General features: G+C 42.0%; 1 protein-coding gene across 1 annotated transcript in view; it reads left to right on the top strand.

Annotated features, from left to right (window-relative positions):
• Positions 1-890: 890 nt before the first annotated feature.
• klf7a (Kruppel like factor 7a) overlaps positions 891-22,578 on the top strand; it is a 48,989-nt gene continuing 27,301 nt past the window's right edge. The window contains exon 1 of the mRNA XM_008423636.2: positions 891-1,283. Coding sequence (XP_008421858.1) covers positions 1,182-1,283 — 102 coding nt within the window. The 5' untranslated portion in view covers positions 891-1,181. The remainder of the gene's footprint in view (positions 1,284-22,578) is intronic.

Raw genomic sequence — 22,578 nt, 5'->3', positions numbered from 1 at the left:
CTATCTATCTATCTATCTATCTATCTATCTATCTATCTATCTATCTATCTATCTATCTATCTATCTATCTATCTATCTATCTATCTATCTATCTAGTTATTTTCCTCTCAACTCTGTTCAGTTGGTCTAAAAGCACTCCCGCAGCATGATGCTGCCTCCTCCGTCGGTCACAGTGGCAGTTCTGATGTGCGATGTTTGTTTCACGTCTCATCTGACCAAAATACATTTTTACAAGTTTCCTGGTTATCATGATGGTTATCTCTCAGCCCCAGTTCAGCCTTTATTCAATATTTATTACACACATATGGATTCTTTTACCAATTAGGTAAATTGGCTCCCGCATTTTAGTTAAGGATATTAACTTAAAGAAAAATAAAAGTATATTCACTTTAACTGTAAAAAATAGATGTGCTGCTTTGAGTCTGTTTATCTAATAAAATTGTCTGTTAGAAGATAAAAAATATTGTCACTGTCACTTTAACTTAGTACCAAGTCAAAATCTACAAGTCAAACACCAAAACTGTTCTATTTTGACAGTGCATGGGCTCCTTGCATGTGCCATCCCTGATAGATGACGCCCTGTGTGGTGAGCCGGATCCCCCATACAGAAAGCTGCCTGTATTTGTATTAATGCTTTAAGTGAACCTCTGACTCCACCTTCCAAGTCTAAATATTTTGCACAAACAGCTCACCTATGCAGCTGGTCGAAGCGCCTCCGCAGCCAATCACCTCCTGAGAATCCGTCAAGTCCCGCCTCTAATCACCATCAGCACTTCTCCCTCCCCAACGACACCCGCCCACTCGGTAAGAAGGCAAAGCAAGGGGAGTTTGATTGACAAATTCCCCCCCACGCCCCTTCACTTAGCGGAGCCCCGCCCTCTCCGCCGGCTCCTATCACAGGCTGTTTTGGCAACACGGATACGCGTGGAGTGTCCGTCCACCTCCAGTCTCCTTTACGCACCGATTATGCGCGCAGGTACAGGGACTCGAACTGCTCCGCGTCCGGCCGCTGCACTGCGCTTTTAACCCCGCCACACGGACCAACATGACACAAGTGGATGTAGAAATCTGACAGGCGCGTTTCTTTGTGGATCATTCTGCCGCTTCCTCCCCGGTTGTTTTTTTTCCCTTCCCTTTCCTCCTCTCCCTCCCTCTCTCTCGCTCTCTGCCGGAGCGTCAGCATGGATGTCTTGGCGAACCACGGCATCTTTCAGGAACTTCAGCTCGTTCACGACACGGGCTACTTCTCGGCCATGCCGTCGCTGGAGGAGAACTGGCAGCAGGTACGTGGCCGAACCTCCGCCCACCCCTCAGAGTCWTGCGCTCGGGATGCAGGCGAGAACTTTCTTCCTCCTTTTTCCCTCCTCCCTAAAATGCTTATTTATGCACTAATAAAGCTGTCAGGCGCTTTACCGGAARATGAAGATCCAGATCTCATAATGCAGACTGAATTGGTCGTGAATAATATATGCATCCTTTAGATTAGCCAGTTGTAACCCCCCTCCTCCTCTTATGGATAGAAGTCCCCTCTCTTATCCATAATAGATACCCTTACATGTCTGGCTTTTTTTCCTGCCATTTTTAATTGGAAGAGGAGTGGAGAAATCATCTGCTCTCTTAGTTCCACCTTTATCCCTCTTCTTGCGTGAAGTTCCGCTTGGAGAAGTGGGAAGCACATGGAGTCGGCTGAGAAAACACAAAATCTGCAGTTTTTCTTTTCATTTTTCAGCGCAGCGCAGACATTCTGTGCATGTTTGCGAGTATTTAGATGAAAATTTAAATGAATTTTGGAGAAATAACAGGAATAAATGAATGGATTTGTCATTCTGCTTTCAGGGTATTTTTTTATTGCAAATTAGAAGTGAAAACAGGAGCCACCTGCATGCAGAGTCAGTCAGAGGAATAAGCAAACTTAGCTGCTTAGGTCCTTCTCACCTGCAGGGGGAGCACCGGAGTTTTTTAGAAAAGTCAGGTTTATAAATGTATATTTTGTAGCTTTTATTGTTGGTATAACTGGAGTACCCAAGTGTAATGCTATGCTTAGCTAGGTCCTCCACACCAGCAGGGGGGGTCAAAGCACAAAATCTCTCAATTCAATTCAAGTTTTGTAAAAGACACAGAACCCTAGTCCATAGCAGAGATAAAAATAGAAAAGGGAAATGAAAAATAATTATAAAGGACTATTAATAAGGAAAATGTTAGAAAATTTAGCTTAACAACTGTATATGTTATGTGTTAATGCTACTAACAAATAAGTTAGCTAGCATTAAACGCTATGCTCTAGAGGTTTAGAATTCATACCTAGCAATTTTTTAAACGTTTGAATGCAAAATATTAATATATAACTCACGTACAGCCAATTAAAACAGTCACTTCAAGGCAAAATGCAATCCACTGATTAAAAAAAAAAAATTATGAACAATTTTTTTTTTTTTTACCTGTAGCTATATTTGGCGTATATCGTAGAAAATGTGTGACTTCCCACTTATTTCATTTGGTCCCTATTCAGCTTTGGGCCGGCTCTGACCGCATTGCTGCTGCTCTCCACAGCGCACATGACTGACCAGGGAAATAAGGCAAAACAGAGAGAGAGAAGGAAGGAAAATCAATGCATGGAAATATGATGCCGTTATTGTTCTTGTAATAGTAGCTTCAGGTTTTTTTTCCTCTCTACTCCATGCTGGAAAAGGCAGGATGGAGGAGGGGAGAAACCGGTGCGTGACCGCAGATCTCCTCTCCGTGGCCGAGCAGTCTAATTGGCATCCTACTGTTCGCCACCGACGCATCTTTTCATAACAAGTCTCAAACTCTCTGCCTTCACTGTCAGTGCTGTTCTTAAAAAAAAAAAGGAAAAATCGCATCGTGTACCATATGCAGCGCTGCTTCTCACCCCACAGCCTGCGTCTCAAAATCAATACCTGATGCAAATGGAAGAGGGAGACAGCTGTGTGTGTAGGCTGGGAAAGCTCTTATCTGTGAGCAGCGAAAATGTCAGTTTTTGCTTTGACGGGAATTGTTTTTCAGCACGCTCACTCCGATAGTTTTGGAAAAAAAGGGAAGCACTTTCTGTTTAAAAAAACCCCCCACTGAGTTAAAGCTTTTGATTTGCTCTCGTTCGGCAGCTTGCATCTATTTCCTGCTCTCACTTCAAGAAACATCATCACAACAATATATAAGGAGAGCACCTAATTTAAAGTTAAGAACCTTTGGCTTTATTTTACATCTCCATCCCATTACATAGCCTTTGATGACATTAAACAAATTCAATCTTTTTTTTACACTAATCTGGCCAATCTGGGCAACAATGAGAGAATAATAACAGATACAGTAAGTTGTTCTGTCATCATCATTTCAAGTGCTTTATGTTTTTCTTAACCAGTGTAATCAGGAAACTTAGGAGGCTGAGAGTTCACCTATCCATTCCGCTCCATCACAAACTAAACTAGTACCTTATAGCAGTGGAGTGGTTTGAATTTCTCGATGATCCTACAATTCAAGTTTCCTTGGCCAGATGGTAGATTAGTTCTGGGTGAGAGGCTGCAGATTAATTATTATTCAGTAGAAACACATGGGACAGGTAAGACTGTCCAAAAACATGCAAGTCGGGTTCACTGACTCAAAATTTGCTTAAGGTTGGTATGGTTTGTGTCTGGGTTGCCCTATGGAGCCTCTTGCTCAATGACTGCTGGACACTGGCTCCAGGTAACCGCCCAGGTGGAAAAGGTATGAGAAGTAGAAGAGTGTACCATCCTCCTGTAGATACTCCCTCATTAGCACCATAGTGGTGGCAAAAGACAGAATAAGTGGCCTTGGTAATGGTTGGTTACTAAAACTATCTTTGGGTACCTGGAGGCTAAAGCTAACCAACAGTAGACAAGTCAGTAAGAGATTGTCAAGAAGTTGAGGTAAAACTACAATCCTGTGTTATCCAATGTGAAAAAGTGCAATTTGGTGTATTTTACAGGTGAGAAAACTTCTGAAAAAGAAAATGGAGTAAAAGAAAAATATTTTTACTTCTAGATCGCACAGTTTCTCCTTGCATCCACACATTCTGTAGTGATAGTCCAGCCTGTTCGCACAGTGCAGACATGCATGTTGGATTAGTTAACCGATTGCAATTAATCTGAAGTGTGTGTGTGTGCATGCTTGTCTTCCTGTGTCTAGGTTGCTCTGTGATGGACTGGTGACCTCTCCAGGGTGTACCCTGCCTCTCAGCCAATTACTGCTGCAGCCCTCACTTTACTACACACCAATCCCCAACCCGACTCATGACCCTGCATGGTTGAAGTCGGTATCAGGATGAAAATAGGCAAGAATAGGTCTGAGTTCACATGAAATCTGAAAGTTATGCAGTCTTACATTAAAGCTGAACTAGATCGACAACTGTAGCTCCATGGTACAATACATCGGACTTGTCATGTCATGTAGTTTTCCAAGCCTTGTTAAAGTATTTTAGTTGGTTAAACCTGATCAAATGTGGCCGAGACAAATGGAAACAGAATGAAATTGTGGCCAAACTACATATTGGTGATTGAATCCTTTTCACCACACTTCCTTTTTCTGCAAATGGAGTCCTGAAGGACATCTCTTTTTGTCAGGTTTCACTGTACGCCCCAAGTGTGAAGCCACCTGCTGTGACCAAAACAGCACTGCTTAGCACCCCAAGATGAAAACAAGTCGCTTTACAGCACTGGGGAAAAAAAATGTTTCCATTTAGAAGCATTTTGTAAAAGGGTTTAAAACCTCAATGTCCTGCTGTGAATCACTGAAGTAAATATCTCAGAAGTTTTTTTTGGCAAACAACCCCTCCTTTGGATAAAAAGATCACACTGCTTCCTTGTGAGCACGAGGATTATGACTGGCCCCACATTATGAAATTCCCTTTCCCCATGCAGAGCAGAGATGTTCTTGGCAAAGCACTCATTGTGCTCATTGTAGCCGGATGAGGATGGCACAACACAAGCCCTGCTGAATGCAGGAATTATGAGTCGTGGCTCGCCTTAAAAGCTTTGTCTCCTGCAGTGGACCCATGGCTTTAGCCGTCCCTTCTGTATTCCGGGTACAATTTAGAATTTGATGCTTTTACAGCTTCTGATGGCGAGATAGGAGGCCGTTGTAGTCGGCACCTAAATGGGTCCCTGAGACGCGATGGCAGGAGTGATGACTGTGTCCCCTGTTGGTGTCTGCGAGGCATGATTCAGCCGATTATAGGGGGATGGGGAGCAGAGGAGGGAATAAAGTGTTTTGGAGGTCTGCAGATGGTACATTTGAGGCTGCTATTTGTTCCACTATTGAAGCTAATGGCGCCAAACTGAACTGTGCTGCCTCGCGTCCAAATCCCTGTACAGTTGGTTGTTCAGATTTGGTTTGGAACAAACAGCAGGGCTGAGCGGGATTTGGAACGAGCAGAGCTGGTCAAAAAAACTTCCTCATATGCGAGGGACCCAGTTTCCCTGACAGCCAAGAGAGAGCGTGTGTTGCTTTGCATCTTCGGACCAAAAGAAATGGCTCGTTATCTTGGCTGCAATATCCAGCAGACTGACATTTGCTCAGATAAAGCCTGATTTAGCTTCGCGGTCAAAAAAATGAACTGAAATGCATCCTCAGACACACATTTAAGGAGAATTATAGATTTGCAAACTTAAGCCTTTTTTAAACAGCTACAGATTTCACGATTATCGGTTCAAATCATTTAAATGATAGAGTACAAGTTGTGAAAATACTTATGTGCTTAGGGAGACTCTGAAAAGGAGAGCCAAACGATTTCAGAGGAAAATAAAGTGGCGTGGAACAATTCATAAACCGCTAAGACTCAAGCCTGTGAGGAACTGGAAACATCAGGTTTAATTTCCAGAGTGAAGTGAGTTTGAAATGGCACCAGACAAATGTTTTCTAGAGAACTGTGTTGTACTATTTCACCACAATTACAAGAAACATGTCTGGAGAAATGTGGCGAATTGTTGACTTACTGTTAAGCACAGTGGAGGTGGCGTCATGCTGAGTCTATCTTATTGTAAATGTTACAGTTATACTGTACTAGTTCAGCTTCACCTCTAATCAACTACTTGGACACAATTGTTTATTCACACTTATAAAAAAATAAATCTCAGAATACTGGATACCAAAATTTAGCTGGTGTGTATTTGGGTATTTGAGTCTGTGTGAACGAGAGAAAATCTACAGTAAATTCAAATATTCTGTTTTTTAAAATTCATTGCATTGTTAAATCAATAAAAGCCCACAAGGAATAACATTCTTGTCCATATGTAATAAATTTATAGCTGACATCGTTGACTTTTCAGCTGCACCTAGTCCCAGCACTTGACCCTGATGAAGGGGATGTAACCGAACACCAACCTTAGTGGTGTATCATTGACCTCTGGACACTCTCCATACACTCCAACACATATATCATTCTTCAGGGCTGCAGCACACACAGTCCTAGGACAAGCATGTAAACAGAGTTCCTGATGCTTACCCAAGCAAAAATATCTGGATGAGGCTGCTGGGCGCATTATGAGCCTGGCAACCTATGTGACTGTGGCATTTCTAAATGCGGACAGATCAGTGGGGGAACCGCTATATTCAAACAGTGTTCACAGACACATCCACTCACATCTAGTCCATGTTGGCGACTCAATAACATGCACATCTCCCAAGTTGCAGCTCAGTTTGCAGGACAGGGAGTTGGGGGGGGGGTTGAGGGGGGGKGGAAATTGCAGAGCATGCACATTCTCCCAACCACAGGGTTTTGCATTTCACAGTCCGGTGGGCTGCTTGAACCCCCCGTCCTTCCCCGCCTTTCCACCCTGCACTACCCTTAGGGTTGACGGGCACACGCAGACAGAGACATTCAGAGAACAAGTGTGTAGGGAGGAATGGAGCTTCATGATCAGCAGGAAGAAGAAGCAAGGGATGCAGATAGATGGAGTCATTTAGCATTTTGATGGAGGCCTCTGAGGGAAATGTTTCCCCACGTTGGGCTATTAAAGCTGTGGTCAGCAGCAGTGGAGTGCATCAGCATTAAGGACCCTCTCTGGTAGCCTCCGGAGAGATCATGAGGATTAAGGAACAATAGTGGAACTGTGAAGCTCCATCTGCATCCATATGCAGCGTTGTGCATGTCTGAGTGTATATGTCTCAATATGTTATGTAATTGTTAATAGGCCACAGCTGCTTTCTCACACAGCATTCTGTCTTACTCTATCTCTTCTTTTTCCTTTCCTTCCATATCTGAGCATTTCCTTCTTATAGTATTAGCAGAGTATGGATTTTTGATCTCAGCAGCTTGGGTTATGTTCGGTTTTACCCAGATACAGTCGAAACACCTTGGCTGCCAGTTAACCATGCTCTCAGGTTTTCCGGCTGGCAAAGCAGGAACGCGCCGGCCAGTTGAAAAACGTGTTTTTCAGGCAACCTTACACTGACTGCTGCTTGATGTCATGTTACGCAAACAGAATTCCGTTAGTCTGGAACCACGTTTCCTGAATGTCTTCCCATTACCTGACATAATGCAAAACGTCTTCATTGGACGATCTACCTCGCGATGATCGGATGTGGAGCGCAGAGCTGGACTCCTACCTCCAAGCCGATGGCAGTCAGATGATTTTTGAAGATGGATGCTGCGTAGAATGTATCTGACTGTGACGCGGTGAGCCATGAAAGGAAGTTTTTCATGTGTGCTGCTTCTCAGCACGCTCTCTCTGCTGGACTCTTTTCAGCATTCTCAGCCACAACATTCTTCCTTAGTGCATTGATCCCAAGAATGTGAAACTATTGATCACAAGTTTTTAATGATTCCATACATACACCCCTCGCTAATATTCCATGGTTGTATTTATCTGTATTTATCCCGGATTCAGTTGGGATGTGGGTTGGGGATTGTTGTCTTGTTGAAACACCCAGGTCTGTTTTATACCTTCCAATATTTGAAGAAATTTGAGGCAGTCTCCCTTTATTACTCCACACACTTAGATGCAATGTGTCAGTGTTCTTGGCTGCAAATCAAACCCTAAACACGATGCTCCCACTGCCATGCTTTAGAGATTTAAAGGTACTTCTAACCGTATTCTTAGATCTTAGGAACATACAACCTTACTAGAATTAAGCATTGCATAATACATTTTGATGGATGTTTTGTTATGCATTTGAGGTGAAGTTGAAGTGGTGTAATGAGTGTAATGCAGTGTTCAGCGCTGAGATTCACTTTGTCTGGTGTCTGATTTTCTAATATTTTATGTTTTATTGAGGATTTTTGTACATATGTTTTGGCAGTTCTGTGATCATGTCAAAGCAGCAACTTATATTAAAAAGTGTTTTATTTCCGTTTGAAGGCTGCCTGCTTCCATTGAAGGACAACAGAAAATCACTCTTATAAACATGTAATTGCTAAAATCATGATGGTGTTCCACCCTCCCCCACTCTGTGCACCGTTGATTGGTGGGTGGGGCGAATGCCTTTATAGTTGGGCAGGCTGCAGGGTGCGTGCGTCTTTGTTTCTCTCACGGTCGGTGGCTACATGTCAGCTAGTGGGTTTGGTCAACTCGTCTGCGATCGTAAGTGGCAGTTTTTCCATCCGTGGCTGAGATCATGGTTGGTTTTTGGGTGCTACACCTGTCGTGCGTTTCTGCAGTGTTGCTCTGATGGCGTTGCCGGCTGCAGCTGGGGGTTGCTGTGGCGTGCGGCTTCCGTCTGGTCMTCACCTGCTGACCCGCTTCCTCCCGGGTTAGGCTGTGTTTCCACCCCTGGGTAAGCTACCYGCTATTTAGCTTTTGATTTCTTTTATCTGGATCCACCGTTAATGGGTTTTTCTGTTTCAGGCACCTGATTGTGTTTGGAGCTGCAGCACTTTGGACGCTCTGCTGTCTTGTCTTGTCTTGTCTAGTCTTCCCGTTTTTTTTGGGCTGCTCTCAACTAAACCTGTTGCAGATTGGGCAGGCTGTGTGGGCGGGGCGTTACTCCTCTGGCCCCATAGAAGGGCTTTTGGAAGTTAGTGACGACAACGACTTGTTCCATTGTTTGAAGTATTTTCTTTTACCGTTTTGTTGAAGTACTAATTTGTTTTCTTTTTGTTTGATTTACTCATTTCTTTTGCATTGCATGTTTTATTTCTTTTGGAGTAATTGATCTTGTCTGTCCTTTTTTTCTTTTGTGTTCCAGCGACCGAGTAGTATGCCGGAAGCCTCGTTTTTAAAAAATGTTTTAAAGAATTGTTTAATAAAATATTGTGCACTGATAAGTCTGTGTGGGTGCATCTTGTCACTTTTAAAAAGATCTCCACCTGCTGGTCATATTAGCAACAAGAAAGAAACTAAAGTGGACGTAGCAATAAACCAAGAGAGGATAATACTAATCAAAGGAAACTAAATGGAAATGAATGAAGAACAAAATGCAAGAATAAACTAAGAAACTAAAGTAAATACAGAGGAATAAACTGGTATAGCAAGACTTTCGAGCAATAATTAATACGGAGGACTTTATGGCAAGAATAAACAGACAGTATTTCCATCCATCCATTTTCTTTCACCCTTGTCCCTCAGTGGGGTCGGGAGGGTTACAGTATTTCCAGAAAGGTAAAATAATGTTTTAGTGCCATGGGTTTGTTGAGACCACATCTAGTACTAAGAATAAATATATCTTACAGACCATAACAGTAAAGAACTGATCACTTATTAATGTTTTTAATTAGATTTATTTCTTCAGTATTATTTTCATGTCAGTGTTAATGTCATGAGGCTGATGACTCCATGACACTTTCAATTTGACTCATTAGGATTTGATTAAGAACCAGATTTGTTCTTTGTAATTTCTGTCCAGTAAAACTATTGATCTATAATCAATAAACAAGTCTATAAAAAGATATAATCCATGTTTCTGTCTCATATTTGTATGGCATTAAAAGGATCTGGAACTTTTGTTTTTCCACTGAAAGCTCTGGTTTGCACAATAAATGCCATGTGGGTGAAATTTTATGGATGATACTCTGATGTCCCATTCTCCTGAAGACAGCACAGAGCTGCACCACCAGAAACCGACAAACACTGAAGAGAAGAAGAGTTATGATTAATGCAGTTACAGTTCTATCCATATTTTAATGAAGCAGAGCTCTGTCGTTTTGCAAATAGTTCAAAGTTTAAACTGGCATGTTGAACATCTTTTATCTGGTCATTTTGTGGAATATTTAACTAGAAAATGGCACAGAACAAGAATATTTTTCCACTCTGGCTGGTGTTAGGCCTACCAATTTTAAGTTGAATGTTCATAAAATCTTTCTCTGGGAAGTCATCTTGATGATAAATACAGAAACAAGCATAAAAATCAAAACATCTACAATAGTGATAGTAACATTAATCATAGTCATCTACAATAGTGATAGTAGCATTAATCATAGTCAGCAAAGTAGCCTACAAATTCTTTGTTGGGGGGCGGTGAGAGACCTGGATAAAGGCTGGGGGGGCGCTGGCCCAAAAAAACCCCACTGATTTAGTTGGTAATGTTATATGTTCTAAATTACTTGCAAAAACATTGACTGAAAGGACTTATTTAATGTTGAAGGATTTTTGGCTGTAAGGCAAACCCTTTAGGGCACAGACATGTTACATTTTGTTTTGAGTTGAAATGTACTGAAGTCTTCTTTAAGTTTGAGTGTTTAGCGTGTTAATTGTATTGTTAGAAGCAATTGTTTGTACAATTCAAAGATACTTTGTATTAAACTGTGGCAATAGCAACGGTATAGTTAATTTCTATCATAACTTTAAGTGTCAGGCTCAGGATTTTTTTTACTTTAAGCCCAGCATTTAAGACATAAGCTCTTACGGGTCCAGCAGGGTTGGACCTGAGTCAAACTGTTGACATATGGTTGCAGGAAGTTCGTTTTCAAATCCACCCTTCGAGGTCTATGAGACCCACTGAGCCGAGCACCTGTGGAATTCCTTCTGCCGATGTGTACGCTACGGTGTTTTGTCATTTGTGGTACAGTAAACCTGAAGCTACTATTGCAATAGTACAGTAAAGGCAACGACCATTGCAAGTTCACAAGTTCGCCGGAGGAAGAAATAATGATTGACAAGCTGCAAAATTTCCTTTTATTTTTCATATTGTAAGCCAAAAAAAATGAACAGAAGATGAATGTTCTCCCAATATGACGGCCCAGAAGGAAGGAGTGTAGTGTTTTGATCCAACAGTATTTACTTTGGACAATTGCACCTTACATTTATTCATCCTGCAAGAAAAATCCAACAGTTTACCTCAAAAACAAACACAACCACAAATTTCTGACCAAGCACACAATAGCTATAGCTGAGAATAAGATTACAAGATTTTTATTTTTCACTTTCTCCAGAGTTGGCATATCCATGTGGGGAGCTACAAATTTTGATTTGTAGATGATGTGTGTTTTTAAACGTCTTGCAGCATTTTTTCCCCAGAGCCTTCTAAGAATGTCATCGTTATTTTCAATTTACTGAAGGTATTCTTGTCCTATTCACAGCCCATTCAGTTTGTGTATGTTGTGTAATGAGATGTGGGAGCGACCCCCTGACCCAGTAACATCTATTGTGCCATAGGAGTGCTTAGTGAACTCTGCCACCTCTGTCTCATCACTCAGCATAGAGGCGATTGCCCATGATAGGTGCCGGCTACTGCTTTATGGGCACTGATGAAAAGGTGGGGAAGCGCTGATGAAAAAAAGGACAGCCGGGGAAGTGTTCATTTGTCTGACGATCCGCTGACAGAAAGGCAGGCGGTGAGGGGTCTGTGTGGGGAGAAGGAGGCAGGGGGCGGCGGGAGAGGAGCAGTGAACAAGCACATCTTTATGTATGGCTTCTGTCTGCGAAGCGCTCTGCCACCTCGGCTTTGATTAACAGCGAGGAGAGGAGCCAGTCATTTTTTTTCGCCTCACTCCAGCACACATGGCTTGGCAATGACTTTCACATCATTTGAGGCGAAATCGGGAAGCCGTTACAGCACCTTACAGTGATCCGACATGCTTTGCTGCTGCCATCCGGCTTGGCAACCAGAGGGAGAAAAGAGAAACGGAAGACAAGTCTTCAACACTTGTTTTATGCTTTGAAATAAGCAATAACTCTCTGTCTTATGTCTTTGTTTTTTTTTATCCTTTGACAAAATCTGAGAGAAACGGTTTGACAAAGAGCTACATTAATCTTCAGTTAAAGTATTTCTTTCTGCAAAACCTTGAAAGGGAAACCTTTACATCAATGAAGACCCTAAATATAGAACCTTGCAAATAAAGTGCCAAGGATTAAAATGTGATTTGTTTTTGCTTTGTAGTGAAGAGCTAAGACTGGAATGTAAAAACACTATCTTGGAGTTCTTGCATCGAGCTTTTGTCTTTATCAGTAAAGGTCTTCAATTCTGCAACAAGTGTCTCCTGCCATGGTTGGTATTCCATCCAGGACTGGCAGTCATGGAGGCTCAATGCCTGGGCAGACACGCTAATTGTCTGTGTGCATTATGCTTGATGCACACAAAGCCTTAAAATAAAGTTAAAGACGCATCCACTGATCTAATAGAGGAGCTGAAACCGAGAGAAGGCAGTCAGTCTAAAGGCCAAACCAGTAAATCCGTTGCTAAGGGAACCAAGGTGCATTCTCGTACAGTGTTCTTCAAGCAAAACCAGCAACTGGTTGAAATTAGCAATGAGTGGGTGTAAGATTGATGTCCCTGGTGAACAAATTCACCTTGTTTGCATTAATTAATTCAAAAATGTTGAGGAAAAGCACATGTAAAATACCAGCCATGAGTCATTCTATGCAAACATCTCCTTTCCCTACCTTTTTTTTTCACTGTTTAATCAGCCCACCTGCTCACGTGTTTGGGCATCCAGTGACCACACATACACACTCCGGCATTTCATAGCACTAATTGGCTCCGAAATCCGAGGCATCGCATCCCATCTTCCTACCTACCTGTTGCTAGGCAGCCTTGGCAAGCAGGAAGATCAGCTTTTAGTTTGTTTAGCTGTCAGCTTGCAGGGCTAATCTCACCTCAAGGGAGTCCTAGTCATCCAGAAACTAGAGACCCAGTCATGTGGACCATCTCTTTCAGAAGGCAGAGCTGGAAGAATGGGGAGGAAGAGACGGACCGGAGAAAGAGGCAAGGGCAATTTGCCCTGAGTAAACACCGCTGCTTGTTGTTGTCATTCGAAGCAAGTTATCAATCACAGCCTTAAGCTCTTGGTGCTGACAACCGCAAAGGCAGGACGTCCTTTGAAAGCGGTTGGAAGGTTGTCATGAAATTTCTTGGAATTCAGTGTACTGGCAGAGAAATGCATCCATGTGCTTGAGTTTCTGCTTTGCTACGTAAGCACCTTTGCATGCAGTGATGTGTACGCTTTGCATGCCGGCCTCAGTGCTCAGCTGTTGTACTCCGACATGCAAAGCCAGCTTGTGTGTGTTTACATGTCCTCCAGCTCACTGCTCCAGAGCTGTCCAACTGGTTCACCGGCAGACCGGATGGTTTTATCAGACATACCTCACCGTCCGCTGTTATCTCTCCATCTTACCTTCATATCCTGCTGCCTTTTCTTTAATCTCTTTATCTTCTTCCTCTTTTATTAGATCAAACCTCAAACTTCAGTCGAATCTTTTTATCATCTTGTGCACTTTCCGTTTGTCAAAACTGGTTTCCTTCAGTTAATCGACCTGAAACCAGGGACGAGTACACAGATGTGTGGTTAGAAATATATAAACTCCATTTTCCATTGATGGCAGCTGGAACTAGGTGCGCTGGAAGCATTACCAGGGTGACAAATTACCCTAAAGACATTTGGTATCTCCAGCTAACTGGGTACATTTTGTAGTTTAGGTAGTCCAGCTCCCTCCAGAGTTGAATTTTTTCTGAAAAAGAAATAATGGATTCTGCTTGAACTTGAATCAGCCCAAGGTTTTGCTGTGAAATATAGCACTTTATTATATCCGTGTATAAAAAGGCTGTGTAGGTGTCAGAGCAGACAGACAAAGCAGCTGTGGAGATTCTGCACCTTGCTCCGCTCTTCGACTAGGCCGGGAAGAGCCCTTGTGTGATTTAATGAGACCTGTGGGAAGAACCATTCGTCAGTGTGACAGCACACCTCTGTTTCCCATTGTTCTCTGCTGGTACTTGAGGAGAGCAGTGTGTGTTTTAGCCTTAATGATGGGCTGGCAGGCCTTTGATTAGATGAATCTCCTGGTGCTAATTAAGATTTAGTCTGCCAAAAGACATCTGTGTTTATGCCTTCAGCCCACTCAGAGACCCTGGAAGTACATGCCAGTGTGCACGAGCAATTTAACGGAAGGCAATTTTGATGTTTTGGCCCAAATGGTGTTTTGGCAGTGACCTGTGTTTGACATAAATGCAGGTCATGAGAAGCAATATTTACACTAAAAACAGTGAGGTTTAGTCCCAAATTGCTTGACTGCTTGTTGTTGTATTCAAGTTTTCTGCAATGTCTTGACTGTCTGCAGAATCCTAGCCCTTAAAAAACACTGTTTTGATTTCAAGTTCCAAAAAATTTGCTTCAGTTCCTAAACACAACAAATATTTTAACGTTTTGTGGTGCTGAGATTTTCTGAAAGCTGGTTTGTTTTTAAATAGGAAAACAAGTTTGAAGCTAAAATCTTGACAGTTTTTCAACCTTAAATAAGGTGTACTGTTGCCTAAACCAGGCAACAGAAATAAAATAATTTAATAACTAATTGGTGTCTTCACTGACAGAATGTAACCATAAAAAATTAACTGTTATAGCTTATCACTTACCAGCACAGTTCTGCTAATCTGCTAGCACTAATTAGCAGCCCGTTAGCTAGCTGCTAATGTGCTAATTGCTGAGCTAATTTTTCATTTAGCTCTTTTGCTAACTTTGAAAACGCCTTACATGTAACACATACATGAGCAAACAACCATGGCAGTTAAACAAATACATGAAAAATGTACATATATGAATTGTTTTCAGAGACTCCTCATGCGCCACAGTGTCCAAAAACAAGTCTGCAAGTATTAATATAATATGTTCTAACACCAATATATCATGGTGGGTATTAACATGGTCAAATTTAGCACTCTAGCATTAGCTTCCCCTAAGTACCATGATGCAGCCCTTTAGCGTCAATGGAACCTTAAAAATATTGAGTATTTTCCCTGATTAAGCAATTTGAAAAATTATGTGATGTAAGATTCATTAGAAAAACAAAGAGTGGTTACCAGGCTGTATTTAACATCTTTACACATAGTGATGTGTTGTTTTTAGATGACATTGGCTCACCACCCATCACTGATAGGTTGATTCTTACTTGGTAACCCTCTTTTCTTTCCGTTGTATATTTGAAATGTTTGGTTTCTATGACTTCGTTTCTCTAGATACAGAAGACGACCTAGTATCTGAAGTTCACAGCCATGTAGTTAGAGAGCCAGCTGTTAAATTTTGAGAACAAGTTTGTTGCCAATGCTGTATTTACACAAGGCGGCCCATAGGGACTGAACGTCAAAACTCTGACAAACTTGCTTTTGAAATCTGCTAAAGGATGATAAATTAAACTTTACTTTTGGGAATAAATGATAGAAATGTTAACAAGAAGCACTTTGTGGATTTAAACATTTAGCGACTCCTGCTGTGGATGTTATTTACATCCATTTTTGAACTAAGCTGATGCTCTGGCATGAATATTTCATCCAGTTTTCTGTTGGATGTTTTCGGGGAAAGCATTTGATGATCCGTGCTTACAAGAACGAAGGGATCCCCGTTTGCTTCTTGTCCCTGCTCTGCAGTTTACTGCCATGTGTTATTCAGTCTATTGCCCCAAATATTATTTCATTGTAAAGCGATGCCAATTAGTAAAGCCAGCCGTCAGTGGCTCTGGTCTGGCTCCCTCTACGCTCCGGCGGGGACACTTATTTGGGTCGGCTGCTATTTTCGGCCCCGGCGATGTTGCCAGGAATACCTCAGGGAGCAGCCACTGTTTTATAAGAGAGCACATCAATAATTTTCAACCGTGTACATGTGTGTCTGTGAGGAAAAAGGGCGGAGACAGGCGGAGGTTATTGGGTTTACATGCGCTGTATCTTTACCAGAGCAGGTGTTCCTTACAGGGTTTAGAAAAAAAAATCTTGAACTTGAACTTTTTCACATTGTAACATAATGAAACAATGTGAAAAACATAAATGAACATTAGCAACGATGTTAAAAATAATGAATATTATGTGGAGTGCAAAAATCCAGGGAAACAAACTTAAAAATCAGATAAACTGCTGAAGTTATTGTGGCATGATATATATCTAAGCTTTTATATTTAGCTTAAATGGCCTTGTAACAGTCCATCCATCCATCCATCCATCCATCCATCCATCCATCCATCCATCCATTTTCTATACACCCTTGTCCCTTAGTGGGGTCGGGAGGGGTGCTGGTGTCTATCTCCATCTAACGTTCCGGGCGAGAGGCGGGGTCACCCTGGACAGGTCGCCAGTCTGTCGCAGGGCAAGGCCTTGTAACAGTCAAAAGCTAAATCTAATAAATAAAAATTGACATTCTCATACACACTCAGCATTCAATGGTGAATAGGTGAGCTTCATCTAGACAATCTTGACAGCTTCATAAACACATAGTTGGGTCTGTAAAACAAATATTTCCGCCATGTTGCTTAAAAAGTAACATCGTACACATGGGATTGTTCTCAGAAAACCTTTCATCCAAACAAATCAACCCAGAGCATTGCTTTAAATATGAGAATACTTCAAAATAACCACAACTTCCTGTTAGGGATTAAACATGGCAACAGGAGGTTAATTTGTGTGGATAGATAAATATGATGACCTACTTCTAAGTAGTGTATTAGAAAATAAAGCTGATAAAATACAAGAGGATGTTGGTGTGGTTATGGTGCATTGGCAAGGCAGGGTGTAATGCACCAGAACCTAAATCTCTGTTTTCCCATGATCACACACACACACACACACACTATGTTCCGAGTTTTCACAAATAATTGTTTTTAAACAAAGTTTTCATGTGGATGAAAAGCCAAAATGTATAAAAACGTATTGGTCTTCTCAAATATCTGGCTACATGTTGTCTAGGCTTAAAAGACTTGTAATTTTATAAACCATGCTGGTTTCTAAAATAAAATCTTAATAAAGTTCACAGAAGTATGTGGTTGTGTTGTGAGAAAATGTCTAAAAAAATGTTTTGACGCAACTGCTTTCAAATACCAATCTGACCTTATAAATTAGAGCTTAAGGTAGTTTTACCCCCAAATCCTCTGCTTTATCAGACCAAGCCTACAGGGTAAAGTCACTGACTTCCCACCACCGTTCTAAGTGTGTCTAACTGCCCTCCCCTCTCTGCGGAGCGGTCGCACATTGTCGGGATGAAATTGGGGTGAAAAGTCTTCGTGGTCCCCTTCTGCTTCCCGCAGAAAAACCAGCCGCTCTGTACCGGAGAGGTTACCGAGTTCAGCCTGCCTCTCTGCCTCAGCCCCCGCCTTGTACATACAACCTTAACTCACACGCACCCTTTCTCTCTGTGCTATCTCTTGGAGAAGAGCCCACAGCAGACGGGAGAGGAAACATCTTTCAATATTTTAAGCAGCTTGCCTGGGCTAATCTTTGTCGCTCAGGTCTGTTTTGAAAGCGTCCCTGTGGGATAAAGGGAGAACGACAGTACCCACCTCTGGTTTGGATGCACATGAAGTCATCCGGTTTGGTAACTGAACCGGTTTCTTGCAAACTTGTCGCATTCAGCTTTTATTTATTTATTTTTTTGGCGCACTGTGCCACTGACCTGCTTCCTTAACCTTAAATTTGGTGGCATAATGAGTGCCAAAGCTGGCAATCTGTGTCTTTACAGTTGCACAAGCTCAAAGCAAAGCTGACTTTTCATTCAGGCTTTAAGAAGCATGTATGAATGAAACGTTTGGGCTCTTATCAGTGTGGGCACCGCACCAGAGTCGACACTTAGCGCCTCGCAGATGCAACTTCCAACCAGTCCTCTACGAGTAGGTGGTTGAGTCTTTCCACTCCGCTGTTCCCTTTATCAGAACCCCCGTTTCTCACTTTTGTTTCTCTTCCCTTTCCCAGCTGAGGCCTCCATTGTCCTGCACCCATAATTGTGCACAGTAATGAAGATTAGCCTGCCTGCTGAACACAATGGGGTCCCCACATCCGGGGTACAGACTTCCCAAATCCTGCCCCGAGCTGCTAACCCCGGTGTAAAAGCTCCTTCTAGCCACACGTTTTCATGGTCTGGTTCATTGAGTCAGAAGCACAATCACATAAGCATGACCAATATTCAATGTGCCCCCCTTCCCCGATTAGATTAGGGTGGTTTTGACAGCTGAGAGGGAGCACTACGGCGATAAACAGCATCTCACCCAAATCCTTTTACAGAGAGACAGAGTTCCTTTCCCCAGCGAGCGCAACATGGCTCCAGTCAGCAGGATTACCCTCCTCCCCTAAACCTCCATGACCCGCTATTCTCCGTTCCTGTATCTATCTCGTTTGCCTCTCCATCGGTCTTAAGATGCGTCTTCTCTCTCTTGTGTTGATCCTATTTCACCCTCACCTCTCCTACCCTCCACTTAATACCAGAACAAAGACATTCTCCACACTTTGTCACAAGCTATTTAGATGGCGCCAGAGAGGTCTCTATATGCAGTGTGCTTGTTGTATCCAGAGACTAAGAGCCCTTAATAATGCCCGTGTCAGGCTCAAGGTCGGTACATCTTCGTTTTCTTGGGTTTGCTCGCCGTGCTGCTGTTCAGAGAGAACATGTGTAGCTTTGTCTGAGCGGAGGAATGGATTACACAAATGTGACCACGGCTGAAATAACAGAGGAAATCAAACTGCATGAAATACTTGAAAAAGGTGTTCTTCTAGCAGTTTAAAGAGGATAGAAAAGTATGGAAATTCAAGCCAGTCAGGATGAAGATATGGTATCGTAATTTATGAACTGTTCAGAGCCAAAGATACTTTTATGATTGGCAATGGATTGTGTTCAGGAAACAAGAGAATTCCGGCTGCCTTTTACTTTAACACTTAGGATTGATATGTCTTAAATGATTGAGAATCTCCACCAACAAATGGATGCTCCACTTTACCTCAAGGTTACATTGGTTTCAAACAGCAAACAGTGAAAACGTTTGAGGCCACAGAAACTTTAAAAATGCGTATTAATGGCAAGAAACATTCTAGACCTTCTTTTATTCTTTGTTTTCTTTCAAAAAGAGACGGCCAACAGCAAAGCGCTTTATTCTTGTTTTTACTCCGACCCCCAGGTTGAACTTTGAAGTTGGGCAATTGACAGAAATAGTATGAATACCAAGTTGTTGACCGCAGCAATTTTCCAACGGCTCTCGCTCAAAGACACAGAGAGACAAATCTAGGCCTGAAAAAATACACGGAGTGCAAGAAATAGTTCAGGGTGAGAGGTTGAATCCATTTACAGACTTTCTCTAATTAATTGTATACTTTAGAGCAAATAAGAAACAGCATCTGAATAAGAAGTTAAGTTTTTGTTTTTTTAATGTTTTATCCAGAAATATTTGCCTTCAAGCTGACTTGAAGTTCACAGCAAAGAGAAGTGTTGCTGCTCACGTAACTCCTCCAGAACATCCTGGTTAAACTTCAGGCCTGTGTGAAAAACACAGCAGAAGTGATTAACTTCCTCTAGGCGGCCAAGTCTTGTTAATTTCCCAGTTTCTATTTCTCTTTTGCTGTGTTTTGGCCTGACTACTCTCCCCCAAGCCTGTTTGAGGTGAACTTTCACATGAACAGATGGAAATTCAGCATGCTGTTAAACAAGTTATAAAAGATAACTTTTATTAGCTTGAAACATTTACATTCACTGCATTTCTGCACAAAATCAACTTATTTCATAATGGAAGCTATAAAAAGAGACATTATTGTTTGAGATAAGGCAAAGAAAAGCCACTACTGCTTTGCATCAATGCTGCTGAAAAGATTGCTGCTAAAAGAACTGCTTTTTGGACAGTCAAGAACTTAAAGGTGCGAACCGCAGTTGAAAAGGCGTCAGGACTAAGATAAGAAAACTGTCCACAGAGAACCAACAACATTGTTGTTCAGCATTTCAGAAGATATAGTTAAGAAAACACAAGATGATGTTGACTGGGAATCATGTCAAACACTCATCGTTTCCCATGGACGTAAAACCAAATATGGAGAATTCTCCAATCTCCACTTTGGTCAGAGTTTTTGAAAAATAATCCTTTTTAGCTATAAAGCTGTAAAGAGATTTTTTTGTGTTGATGAAAGTCCAAAATGTATAGAAATTTATTAATTTTCCCAGATGTCCAGCAATGTGTGGACTAGGCCACACTCTTTTTTCAAATTAAACAAAAAGGAACTTTTCTGGCTTGGTAATACTTCCAACTAGGGATTCACAATATTGTATTTTTGCTCAAATTCTGATATGCTGATATACTAAAACTCATTTGGCCGATAACTGATACCAATATCGATATTTTGTTACTGAAACTCAATGGCTTTCTCTACTGTGGAATTAAAATACTGCATTTTCTTTATCAACTTAGCCTGCTACCAAAGTGCTAAATATGAGGCCAAAAATGTTGAAACATTTCAACTCATGGCATTTGCTCTCTCTAAGACAATGACAACACTCAAACAGTGCAAATTTGATGTTGCATGTGCTGCAGGTGTCATCACTGGTTTGTCATATAAAATAAATGCCTTTTATATCAGTGAGTTATTTTGACAGAATGGTCGACGTCTAATATTAAGTTTTACAGCTAATATCGGCCTATACCGAAACCATGCCGATAAAATCGTGCATCTCTACTTCCAATTGTGTTTAGCTGTTTGTAATTTCCCTTTTGGACCTTTGTCCAATGAATTTGCTAAAGATTCAACATTTTCCATGCATTCCTGGGGTGAAGGCATATATATACATATATATATATATATATTCCACCTTGTTTTAGCGTCCTCACATTAGCACTGTGCTAATATTGTGCTAAAAGAAGACAAGAGGGGAGGTCCCGGGTGTCAGGCTGACATGGACGCGTGCCTCTCTGTTGTGTCTGCTCACAGAAAACGACGGAAAAATGTCTCCCTGCTCCATTAAGCAGAGGTCACCAGGTTTTTTTTTTTTTTTCTGTGCTCCGAGTGCTTCATCATTGTGGCTTTCCTGCCAGATGAAAGGTGCTTTGAAGATCACACACAAACACACACACAAGCTCGCATGTCGTTAGTGTGAAGATGCCTTCCATCAGACAGAAAAAACAAAAAACAAAAAAAAACAGGGAGAACAATCCAAATGTAATAAGCCAGATCAGCAAGCAGAAAATGCTGCTTGCAACAGTTTGGAGCCTTTATTTGTGCACCCATCCAGACCAGGATTGACTCAGGATAAAGCAGCTGGCAGCTTTACAACCAAATGTGCATTATTCCCTCAAACTCCGTCAGCAAATTGCGCTTTAACAACTGGCGGCGTGTGTTATCAGCCCGCAGCCCGCTCTGTGTAAAAGCGCCTGGAGGTGCTAGCTTTGACGGAGGAGGCTGATTATTACCGCGCGGCTAATGTCGTCTGATAAGGCAGTGTGTGTAATTAAGCCGTTTCCGCGGTGCCTTATCTGGAGCTAGGTGGCTGCCTGGAGAGATGGAGCTGTTAGTCAAATGGGAGGAGGAGGACAGATCTGCTCTGTGGCATTTAAATTCCTGTGTTTGCTTCAAACGTTTTCCCTCCAAAATCATAAGGTGCATTTCAATCATTTAGGATCATTTATATATAGTATATTGCCTCAAATATTTGTTCCTCCTTATAAATCATTGGGTTCTGGGTTTCTGGGGACTTCAAGTAGCATCTTGACGTTATTCTGATTTCTTACAAAGTGAGCTTTGGACCACTGTGACACTTTCCTGTTCTGTGTTCTGTTGTGTTATCATTTTGTACAGCACTTTGGTGCAGTTCCAACCTGCTTTTGAAAGTGCTATATAGATACATTTTACAAGAATATTTTACTCAGGAAGAACATTCTGATTCCCGTCTCTGGTTCAGAAGTTTCTTAAAGGTACAGGAGCGTTTAACTGCCAGGAGCATCTAGTTAAAACAAGGAAGTTTCTTGTTTTCACACCACACTTTTTCCTTCCTTTCAACTTTCTTAGACAAAGCCTGGATAACGCTCTGCTAGCAGCCGGCTTATTTAGCAGATTCCTTTTGCGGTATGTTTGACATTTGCCAAGTCAGCAGCCTTTCTCGTGACTTTGTAAGGTATTTCTAAAGAAAAAATAAATCCTGAGTTTATCATTTTTCGTCGTGACCCCGCTCCCTCCGTCTGCTCCCACATGCCTCCTGGCCGAACTCCGCGCCTCCCGCTGCGCTCCCTGTCGGGAAAACCAAAGCGCCACTCAGATCAAGAAAACGATGGATCTCTGTGCAGGCTCAGAGCTGGAGGGCAGGATCCCCCCCACCAACCTCCTCCGTCTCAGCGGGGATCTGCCGACGACGCCCAAGCTGCTCTCCAAGGAGTTTCAGATCTGGGGGATCTTAGGAGACCATGGAAGGAGCAAAAAAAAAAAAAAGAGAAAAAACCCCTGAAGGGAGATTAGAAGACA

The sequence above is a fragment of the Poecilia reticulata genome, linkage group LG2 (assembly GCF_000633615.1).
Source record: "Poecilia reticulata strain Guanapo linkage group LG2, Guppy_female_1.0+MT, whole genome shotgun sequence".
Classification (NCBI taxonomy): Eukaryota; Metazoa; Chordata; class Actinopteri; order Cyprinodontiformes; family Poeciliidae; genus Poecilia; species Poecilia reticulata.
This window is presented reverse-complemented; position numbering and strand designations above follow the sequence as displayed.